Source organism: Canis aureus, chromosome 36 (genome assembly GCF_053574225.1).
Source record: "Canis aureus isolate CA01 chromosome 36, VMU_Caureus_v.1.0, whole genome shotgun sequence".
NCBI lineage: Eukaryota > Metazoa > Chordata > Mammalia > Carnivora > Canidae > Canis > Canis aureus.
The window spans coordinates 20496505-20508226 of NC_135646.1; the positions used below are offsets into that span (position 1 = coordinate 20496505).

General features: G+C 35.5%; 1 protein-coding gene across 2 annotated transcripts in view; it reads left to right on the forward strand.

The window, feature by feature from the left end:
• TRAK2 (trafficking kinesin protein 2) overlaps positions 1–11219 on the forward strand; it is a 64990-nt gene extending 53771 nt beyond the window's left edge. For both annotated transcript variants that reach the window (XM_077885423.1, XM_077885422.1), the window contains 4 exons: positions 1100–1398; positions 2512–2760; positions 4586–4691; positions 7210–11219. In XM_077885423.1, the coding sequence (XP_077741549.1) occupies positions 1100–1398; positions 2512–2760; positions 4586–4691; positions 7210–7888 (1333 nt within the window). In that variant the 3' untranslated portion in view covers positions 7889–11219. The remainder of the gene's footprint in view (positions 1–1099; positions 1399–2511; positions 2761–4585; positions 4692–7209) is intronic.
• The last annotated feature ends 503 nt before the right edge of the window (positions 11220–11722 follow it).

An 11722-nucleotide genomic window follows, 5' to 3' on the forward strand; every position in this document is an offset into this window, starting at 1 on the left:
GCTTAAATCATTCTGTAGCTTGCCCATGGTCACTTCACAGGAGGGTATTGTCACATTTCTGTGAACTACAGAATTGGTGCATGGATGCAATTTGTTTGGTTCAAAAATAAAAATTTTTGTGTTTCTAAAAAGGAAAAAACAAAGAAAGAAAAGGATCTATCACCCTGGGTTTTCTGTTGTATTTGAATTTGCACCCATAGTAGCTTTCTGTGTCATTACTATGTCATTGTACACAATTACTGTAGACGAAGATCAACAAACAGATCTTTGTGAATTCACATACAGTAGCCAGGAGCAGCTACAGCTTGACTTGCTGCTCTTTCTTTTGATATCAATCGAAGAAACCTCCAATTTCAAAAATACTGAAAAGTGAACAAGTGTGTTCACAGGACTATGAAAATGTAGTACTTACAAATCTTGGGTTTTTATATATATATGTTGTAGAACACACACACACACACATATATATATATATGTGTTCTACAATATTCATAGAGGATCCCATGGCACAAAGCAAATTATTTCACATTTTAATATTTTTGAAATCATTTATGTTTTGTAGTTAATGGCATATCATAATTTAATGGGTAGCATTTTTATTTTCTTCCTTAGTAGCACATAAAATAAAATAATAATACCTCTTGCAATCAATTGGTATTACAGATTCAGTGCTATATGACAACATTTATTTTTCTGGCTACTTAAATTCAATTTATAGATAGTTGTATCTGTAGTTTCATAAACTGACTACACTTACCATGGTGAGCATTGAGTAATGTTTATTAGTTCTCAAATCAGTATGTTGTATACCTGAAACTAATATAACATCGTATGTTAATTATACTTCACTATAAAAATTAACTGAAATAGAAAAGTTAGTAAACATAAGTATATTTTTGCTTGTCTGAAGTTGCTTGAAATGAGTAAAAAATGATGTATAGTATTAGTGATATTGTTATTATTTCTGTATTCTTGATATCTAAGAAAAAACACTATGATTTTAAGATCAGTCTATTGAACATTCACCATTGTAGAAAAGAGAAGTCTAGGTTGTGTTTATTGCCCTTACAGATCTAGTCAGTGAATGATTTTCCCGTAGGAACGTTCAGAAGGTGAGTCAAGCAGGACCTTCTGGAGATAGTGATTTGGCTACAGCACTGCATCGCCTTAGTCTGCGGCGACAGAACTACTTAAGTGAGAAGCAGTTCTTTGCTGAAGAATGGGAGCGGAAGATCCAGGTTCTGGCTGACCAGAAAGAAGGGATTAGTGGCTGTGGCACCCCCACAGAGAGCCTTGCTTCTCTCTGCACCGACCAGTCAGAGATCACAGACCTCAGCAGTGCCACTTGCCTTCGAGGTTTTATGCCTGAAAAATTACAGATTGTCAAGCCCCTTGAAGGTAATCATTCTTAAGCCATGTTGCTCATTTTAGCCTTTCCTTTTCCTGGAATTGAACTTTGTATTATAAGAGGGCTATGTGCAGGAGATACCTTTATTACCCTTAAACCTCATTTGTATGACAATCTGTTATAGTACTTTGTGGAAAAAGAGTGAAGAGATCTGCATTCTCCAAGTCATCAGCCATCAGTATTTTTTTTTTTAATATAAATGTGAGGGAAGAGGAACATCTTTTCTTATCCTTAGCTAAGAAATATCATCAACAGCAGTTTTCATGGTAAAATAAATGGAATATTGGTAGATAAATTTAAAAAAATAATATGGATGTAATGCTTCATCTCTACCTTTCTTTTCAAAAAAGACTTCTTTACCAGGAAGTGTCATTTACTTAGAGGTATGTGTGTCTGGGTTGGGTTTTTTGTTGTTGTTGTGTTTTTTGTTGTTGTTTCTTTCCCCCCAAGGTAGAACTTGAATTTAAAATAAATTTATTTTATGGAATATTGATTACCTTGAAATGATTCTGTTATTATCATAAAAGAGTCTACATATAGTAGACAAAATTTTGAGTAGGTAATATAGAAGGACCCTTCAAACTCAAGGGTTATACAAGTTAGTTTCATTCATTAATGATCAGTGCAGGTATTTGTCAGAGTTGCCCCCTTTAGGGTGAAATGTCTGTAGTAACATAATTAGATATTGCATCTGGTGCGGGTGCTTGGGATGGTCATTCACCATGATTCTTAGAAACCATGGGGATATATCCTCCTTTTAGCATCTCCTTCATGTTCCTATTCTCCCTGGAGAGCCTAGGGAAAGGAGAGTCATGAGCATAGGGAAGAATAGATGTCCTTTGTAAACTTTACTTTTGAAACAGAAAGATTATCATTCATACCTTTAACATCTTGTCAGTCTTCCACAAAGAACTTTATAAAATTTTACCAAAATATTAAGACTAAGTAATTTTATCCTTATTTTTTTACACATATAGTCCTTTTATTATTATCCTTACTTTTTTATACATATAATTTTAGCCTCTGTTTCAAGATTGAATATTTGTGGGAAATTTAAAATATGCTTTATGGGTTTTGTTTTGTTTTTGGTCTTGCACATTCAGGATCACAAACTTTGCACCACTGGCAGCAGCTTGCTCAACCAAATTTAGGAACCATTCTTGACCCACGACCAGGTGTCATCACTAAAGGCTTTACCCAGTTGCCCAGGGATGCCATCTATCACCTCTCAGATTTAGAAGAGGATGAAGAGGAAGGTATCACTTTTCAAGTGGAACAGAAACCTTCAGTATCCAAGCCAGTAACAGGAATTTTCCTTCCAGCTATTACTTCAGCTAGTGGTCCAGTTACAGGTAAGAACAGTGCTTAGTGGAGTGTAGTCTAATAATTCTGTATTCTGACTTACAGTATGGCAACTTGACAGCCTCCTTTTAAATTTAACTTGAATGCACTCAGTCCTGAGTTGAAGAAAATTAATATCTGTGGTGACAGTGGTTCGTAAGCCTTTTGGGCTCAGGATCTTTTTATACCCTTAAAAATCATTGAGAATCACAGACAGCTTGTCTTGGTGGGTTATATCTATTGCTATTTACCATATTAGAAATCAAAACTGAGAAATTATCAAAATATTTATAAACTCATTTAAAAATAATAATTACATGCTAACACTATGTTTTATGAAAAATAGCTATTTAAGTAATGAATAGAATGGTTTTGTTTTTACAATTTTGCAAGTCTCTCACTTAAGGCTTAAGAGAAGATGGCTGGATTTTCATATAGCTTCTACATTCAGTCTATTATAATATGGTTTTTTGTCTGAAGAGTATGAAGAAAATGCAGGCTCACACAGGTGTGTAGTTGTAAAAGGAGAGAGTATTTTAATAGCCTCTTCAGGTATTTGTGGATAATTCTTTGATATTATACCAAAACTTGATAAGTGGTAGCTTCTTTAAGCTTTATAGAGCAATATGGAATCCAAACCTATCAGTGAACTTGTCATACTTAGTTACAAAATGTTTTGGTCTATTTACACTTTGAATGCATCTTTTACCCAAGCATGATTTTGTAACATCATGCACTGGTCATTTGGAAAATAGTGGTTCACTGAGTAATGCATATCTTCGAAATGTTAACATATTTCATTGTATAATATATTAAAATTACATTAATATCACCATGTATCTCATCAGTTAAGTCTTTTTAGTATTAGAAAGCTTTAAAGCTCTCAAGGGTGGGTATGAGTTCTCCAAAACTCTAATTTTCACTTGAAAGATAAAATTTTGTCACTGACAGCAAATCTTGTAAGCTATTTTTATTGAAGAGATAGGCTCACTACCTTCATTTCCAAGAAAATTTCTGCCAGATAGCCAAGTCTGAATAACTGTAATTTGTTAGTTGTTCTTTCAAGTAAAAATGGTGTTCCATGAAAAAATTTCAATTCAGTTGCCCATGTGCTTTTCCTTTAGATAACCATTGTGTCTTGGCATGCAGCAGAATACTTAATGCTTACTTCCCATTTAACCACACAGAATATTAAAATATAGAGTCAAGATTTAATAAGTAGTTTTTACTGCTTCATCAAGGACATCCTTATGTGAATCCGGCTTTTTTTTTTTCTTTTTCTTTTCTTTTTTTACTATTGTGGGTGGACAACAGTGAGGAATATTAGCATAGCTTGATATAGCTTATAGATTTTTGCTAAGGAGTCAGCAGTTTTGCTCATCATTGCTTTTGCACCAGCAGTGCAAATGCCAACCCAGTCAAAAAAGCAAATAGCATCTTGGCATTGCTATAAAAGTAATTTTGACCTATAACCTATGGATTCCCACAAGATCTGCAAACCACACTTTGAAAACCATTGAAGTAGATAGTTTGGCTAGAAACAAGATCTAGAAGACTAGATCTTGTGTGGGGGTGTTTGTATTTTTTCAGAATATATATTTCTCTTATTTCTAAGCTATTTTTAATCCTTTTGAATTATAATTTTAAAGTATTGAAGGATTCAGCTCTATACTAGCCAGTTGATACTAATATGATATTTATGTATATTTCATTTCCATATTTGGTGATTTTTGTGCAAGAGAACCTTGACTAATGCTTAATTAATAGTGATGAATGTTTTGCATTATTAACCTAGTCTTTCAATTTTGTTTGATTCCATTAAAATCTCTACTTCAGTTGCAACCTCAAACCCAGGCAAATGTCTGTCATGCACAAACTCGACATTCACCTTCACCACCTGTAGGATATTGCATCCTTCTGATATCACTCAGGTTACCCCCAGGTAAGGGGTCTGGGCAATTTGAGGCCTAAAGCTTGATTCCTTAACTATGTTTTCCTGAATTTATTTTAAAAATTACTTTATTTTAACTCCCAGAATTTTAATTAATGTCTTTAGGATATTTTCATTTGTCTTTAGGATATTTTCACATTGTATCTTCTCCTTTGATCATTTTAACTCTTTGAAGTTGGCAGGGCAAGTGAGTATGTATTGTGTAAGTAAAAAACTAAGGCATAGATAGTTTAGGTAACCGGTCCAAAGGCCAGTTAATGACCCAGCTGCAACTATACCCAGAGTAAGCTAAACTACAAGATCTGGAGGACCAGTCCTCAGCACAAGACTGCCCTCACTGGAGGTTCCCAAAACCACTCTCTGGTTTGATAATTTGCTGGAAAGATTCACAGAACTCACCAAAAGCTATTAGGCTCATGATTGCTGTTTATTACAGGGAATGGATACAGGTTAAAATTAGTAAAAGGAAGAGACATAAGTCAGAGGTCTGGGGAGGGTTCCACATGAAAAGTTTTCCTTGTCCTTAGTATTTAATACTTTCCTAGCATTGTTGTGTGATGGCACATGCAGAGTATTGCCCACTAGGGAAGCTCATGTAAGCCTCAGTGTCCAGATTTTTTAGTGAAGTTTCAGTGCATAGTCATGATGATTGATTTATCACCCACATTAGTTGAGCTCACCTCCAGGTTCACTAACCTAAAGGCCCTAGCCTAAATCACATGAGTTGTCCTCTGGCATGGCTAACCTTCATCCTAAAACTATTAGGTGTAGCCAGACTCACCTAGTATGGCCAGCCTTCATCCTAAACAAAGACACATCCTAAACAAACATGTCAGACATGGCATAGATTACCTCCCGGCAGCTGAGGGCAAAGGCCAGAACCCTCTGGGCAAGGCCAAAGTATTCACTACACAAGCTAGAACATGCATATTCTAACACATAGGTGAGGGTTCTTATTAAGCCACATTGCTGCTATTTCTGTCCTACCACTTCCCAAAAGAATCTAAGGTAGTTTTCAAAGGTACTTAGAGCATTGAGATAATGTTAACTACAAGTAGAAAAGGAAAATGAAGCATATGAAGGATATAAAATAGAAAAAAACAAGGATGCAAATACTTGTTATCTTTCTAGCTGCCAGTGTGGAGGGAAATAAGACTATAATTCAATGTATATAAGAGCAAATCAATTATTTAGGGAAGCATTTACATTTCATCCAATAAAGATCTCCATAAAGTCTGTGATGAGCACGCATATCTGCAATTTTTCTACATTGTTCTTATAGTCAGTAAGATAACAAGTTTTATAAAATGGGTTCTTGGGAGGATTCTCAGTACAAGATAATACCATCATATGAGTTTGAGAGAAAGGACAGGCAGTTCTATGGTAAAGTAGAACCAGGGAGGTGGGAAACTGGGAGAATAGTCTATAGACTGCATCCAATTAGAGGTTCTTAGTTGGACTTGTATAACCAAGGAGTCAAACTTGTTTGTAGTTTCTTTCTTTCATACCAGTTGGTACTTTAGAAAATTTGTTTATTAACAGATGATTAGTTTTAATAATAACTGTTTATAATCACTAAGAATTTTGTTATCTGAGTATTTTGTTAAAGTGATAGTTTATCTATTAAATACTGGTAACATTTTCTCAAGGGAGGGAAATTAGCTAAGGAAGTCCCTTCATTCTGTCACCATTTCCTTGAGTACACGATTTCTTAGGGTTTTTTTTTCTTTCTAACAAAATAGAATAAGAAATTTCCAATAGTTGTCAAAGCTTTTAATTATTTTTGTTTTCCCAGAAACATATGTTCAAAGTCAAGGTTAAGAAAAATTTGTTTCATAGGTATCCTTATACTACTATTGTTTGGAATTAACATTCTTGAAAATGGAAATTTAACAATTTCAACTTTTGTGAGTTCTTAGAAATATAAAATTGTAAGATTAAAAGAAGAAGAGCTCTTAGAAGAGCATCTTAGGTTTAATATAAAAGATTGTATTTTCTAAGACGGACAATTATTTACTCATGGGTTGTTTCACTCTAGTGTATTTCACTATATGGAATGAATATATAAAAATTTCTGAAGGTTACTGTCTTTAATTTCTATCATAAAATTTAGTTGTATTCCCAAAGATACATATTTTGAGTTAAAATTTAGGAATAAAGTTATCTAAGAGTAAACTTTTTCATATCCTATGAAAAGGAGTATGTTTCAATGAGTTAGTAACTTAGTTACAAATTGCAATTAACCAGTCATTCAAGTGTTACATATCAAATTTCTTAATCTTCAAATCTTTCTACAGAGTTCAATTACTGATGTATTGCCTCTTATTCTATATTTACTACAGATAGCTAATGTAATTACTTTAAATGCTGACTTGTAAATTACTTTTTATTTTTAAACACTCTCCTTCTTCCTTCCTTCCTTCCTTCCTTCCTTCCTTCCTTCCTTCCTTCCTTCCTTCCTTTCTTTCTTTCTCTCTCTCTCTCTCTTTCTTTTTTCTTTTTTTCAAAGCTCTGGGTTCCCTTCATTATCCTGTGGAAGTAGTGGTAGCAGTTCATCAAACACGGCGGTGAATTCTCCTGCTATGTCCTATAGACTCAGCATTGGTGAATCTGTTACCAATCGACGAGATTCCACTATAACCTTCAGTAGCACCATGAGCTTGGCCAAACTTCTACAAGAGCGCGGCATTTCTGCTAAAGTGTATCACAGCCCAGTTTCAGAGAACTCCCTTCTCCAGCCTATCCCTAAAGCCCTGGCTATTCCTTCCACACCACCGAATTCACCATCTCACTCACCTTGCCCTTCTCCTTTGCCCTTTGAGCCTCGAGTGCATCTCTCCGAAAATTTTTTGGCCTCTCGACCAGCAGAAACATTCCTCCAGGAGATGTATGGTTTAAGACCTACACGGAACCCTCCTGACATTGGCCAGTTGAAGATGAACTTAGTGGACAGGCTGAAGCGACTGGGGATAGCCAGAGTGATCAAGACCCCTGATGCACAGGAAAATGGAAGAAGCCAAGAAGCAGAAGTTGGTCTTCAAAGACCAGACTCTGCTGTTTACTTAAATTCAGGTAGCAATTTATTGAGTGGACTGAGGAGGAATCAGAGTCTTCCAGTCATGATGGGTAGCTTTGGCACTCCAGTTTGCACAACTTCACCGAAAATGGATATCCTGAAGGAAAACTGAGGTTCAGCAGTTAAGTGGCCTCTTAAATTAGCACATGAAGGATAGATTTGCACTGATACATATAGTGTGGTCTGACTGAGAGACAAGGAATGTTGTAGACGGGTTGTGAATGTGGAAAGGGGAAAGTGGAAGAATGGAAACAGAATTGGGATGAGGCTCCAATGAATAAGGTTTAATAAATTGAAAGTATAAATGAATGGGTCATGAGTGTTTGGAGGCAGAAAAGGAAGAAAGGTTTAATTCACTCATTCAGTTGAGTGTTCCTATCTTGAGAATAAAAAGTGACTGGACAATAAATTCAGTAATATCGAAATATACCAGATATACTGAACCTGCTAGCATATTTACTTCTAGTAAGCAAAAGCAGGAAGAACCCAGGTTAGGGGATGGGAAGAGAAAGGGAGCAGCTTTGACCATTGCCTATAAAAAGCAGAGCTGCTGGGCTAAGCCCAGTCTGTTACTGAGACAAATGAGATAGTTTTATGTTTTACCCTGATAATAATGTCTGTTTAAATTACATATCCATCAAATGGTATGTACACAGCATTAGCAAATAAGGAATTTTATCTTTTTCATAAAATCAAAATAGTGGAAACTCCCTTTTTGTTTTCTGTTTTCAAGCCTTTGAGCCAGTAGGGGCCCAGACACCACCCAAATTCCTTTTGTATTTGTGATTAATAAAAGTTCATTTTTAAATTTGTATTTTTATACAATACCTCCAAAAAAATACAACATGAATTGGAGGCAGGGGGTCGGGTAGGAAGGATTTACTTTAAGAAGGAAAATATGGGTAGGTTGGAACCAAGGAAACTTGTTTTCAGAATATTTCTTTTAGATAAGTATAGTGGCCAAGGCATATGAACACAATTACTTGTCTTTCAAATTTCCTTGGAGGCTGGAAGGGGTTAAACCAGAAGTGCAATCAGTAGGAATTAGGGAATGTTGTGTATTTATGTCTGTATGTTTTTTTTGTAAGGAAAGTTAGTTGCAACTAAACTTTTTCCAAAGTGCTATGCATATTTTTCATTGAAGATGACATGTATTTGCACAAAAATTCTCAGGCTTATTAAATTATTATAAGCTAAAGTAAAACCCAGGTGCTTGCTTTGAGATTGTGGTTTTTTTAAATGTCACTGCCTTTTTCTTGATGTATATAGAATTAGAGAATGAACTTTTTAATGGGAAAACGGGAAAGTCAAAGCTTTTGCTTTTTTCCTGGGATTCCTTTTTTTTTTTTTTTTTTTTTTTTACAAATTCTGTGAAATGGCAAAGTGAAACTCATGGATTAGGTTTCAGCATTCAGCAGTGTGACACAAGGCTGTGAATTGGGAGGAAACAGATCTGTTTTCCAAGTGTTGCTGAACAAGGTCTGTTCTTCATGAAATGACATGGCTTTCTCTACACAGGACAGTTCAGAAAAAAATGCCAGTATATGAAAGGCATGATGGAGAAGAGATGAGGGAGGAAGATAATTACTTTTTTTTTTTTTTAATGGGAGGCATATTACTTGATCTTTTTGGAGCTTAATTTTCAAGTGTTTTGCTCCTTTCTTCTGACTTAACTGAAAGGCAGTTTTCTGAAGAATTCTTGATAAGAGTCTTGCTCCTTTGATTCCCATTGATGTACCTGTTCTGATGGCTGAAGAGGCTCCTTCCTTTCCCCTCTACAGTGCCTCTCCTATTTGAAGAGCTATGTGTCAAAAGGTAGAAAAACCAACATGCATGCAGTAGTAAGAATGTGTGAGTATACCATGCTTTTTAGAACCTTAATAAAACTTTTCTAATTTCTTAAAAACAAAAAAAGTGATAGTGTCTTCTCCCCTTCTGTCAGTCATGCTGAAGTCAGCGGACCTCACACATAACATGTTCAGAAAGGATTCCAGCAGGTCCATAAGTGAATGTAAGTGTCCCTGAATGTGGTAGGCACTCATTAGAAGAATTCTTTGTTTAAAGATGTTGAAATTTCCAGAATATTCCCAACTCACTTTTTAAAAAATGGTATCTGAGTTTCTACTTTCTTAAGTAACTCTGGGGTGCTTATTTTAGCTGATTCTTAAAGCTTTTTATTTATTCTCTAAGAAGGTAATCTTCCTGTTGCCAGTTTCCAAGAAACATCAGGAAGTAGGAAAATATAGGGCCAGAGAGTGTAGTACAAAGTGTTAAATTATCAGATTTGTGTATCTTATATAAATAGCTATGAACTAAGCTAGATTTTGGAGTGTTCCATACAATTAGTATACTTTTTAAAATAACTGATGCTAAAGTGATCATTTTGGAAGCAGGGTGAAGGCATATTCACAGCCAAATAAGCACATCTAATTAAAGAAAACCAGACTTAAGTTTTTGAAAATTAAATTGATGTTACTATTCTACCAGAAACATAATGATTGTATACTGGTGCATTCTTGTCTCTAGAAATGAATCCGTTTTTGAAATTGGGTTTTGCTATTTTTAAAGATGCCACCTAAAATCATTTTTGGTATAGCCTGAGAATCTCTGTTCTAACAAAGCTGTGCAAAGTATAGTGAGAAGACCTGAAGCTTCGTAGAAGTTTCTCCTCCGTTTATCTGTTATACTTTTTAGTCCTGTCGCATTTTAATTTTTCAATATCAACTGTATATGTACTTTTATGCCAGTATGGGAAACTCCAATCTTTTTTTTTCTCCTTCAGGAGGGTTCTCAGTGATTATACCTCAGGTATTTCTGAGTATCCTACTATCTATAGGAGGGATACCTTTGTGAGCTCAGAATGAAAAGTTTTCCTGAATTATGATGATCCCAAATCTTATGTAAATAGCCTTAGGCATGGGTCTTAGGGAGAATTTCATGACCATCGTTAAGTAGTTTTTTAAAAAGTTTTATACTTTATGTCCTTGATTTGACATGAATGAACAGACTTTGGCAAAGGGAGGAAATAAAGAGACAGTTCACGACAAGAGCTGATTCTCTTTAAAGGGGTGTTTTATACAGTATTCAAAGTCTGTTATTTTTTTCTGACCATTCTAGTACATAATTAGTACTCGTTGGTTACTAACACTGACTTTTGACATCTGGAACTAGAGCTCTCAAGTGCTTAATGGTCCACTGCTTTGATGTCAGATGCCCACAGGCCTGTATCCAGTGCAGTGTAGACCCCATGGTGTCTACAACTGGGTGGTTTCACTGCAGAGCACGGCTGCCCAGGAGTGGTGTTTCAGGGGCCTCTGGTGCAGCCAGGGAAATACTGTTGTGTGATATCTAGGGCTTGGCTTTGTCAAACAGCTCTCCGTGCACCTCCCTTTGCTTTGTCAAATGTAAATCAGATAATAAACATGAGTATCTTCTTAAGTGTTTATTTGCCTTTCTGTGTTTTTGTCCCAGTTCTTTTCATAGCTTATCCTGCATTGAGTCTTTCCTTTCCATTATGCTGGTTTTGGTAGAGAAAACAACCTCTACTTGCCAAACCAATACAAAACAAACCAACAGTACTAAAGAGATCTTATTGTATTTTCTGAGATATTTTTTAAAAACAGAATAAATGAAGTGTCTATATTCGCCATATTGTTTCCTTAGTAAAATAAGAGCAACAAAGAAGTCATTGCAGAGCTTTAATTTGAAAAGATGGAGAAAATGTGAAGCATTTTTTTCCCTATAAATTATGATTTTTGGCACTCTCCCCTTTGCTGTCCTGCCTGCCGCAGCCTTGTGGTATATTCAATAAACTTCTATCTCTTTTGTTCTGCATTGGTGAATTCTTTCACCACCCACACCGCTGACCCTTACCGAATTGGAGTGCCCTGCATTTGGTGTCCTATATGGGGACTTATGCTGGCCTGGGACTCTTCCCAAATTCTCC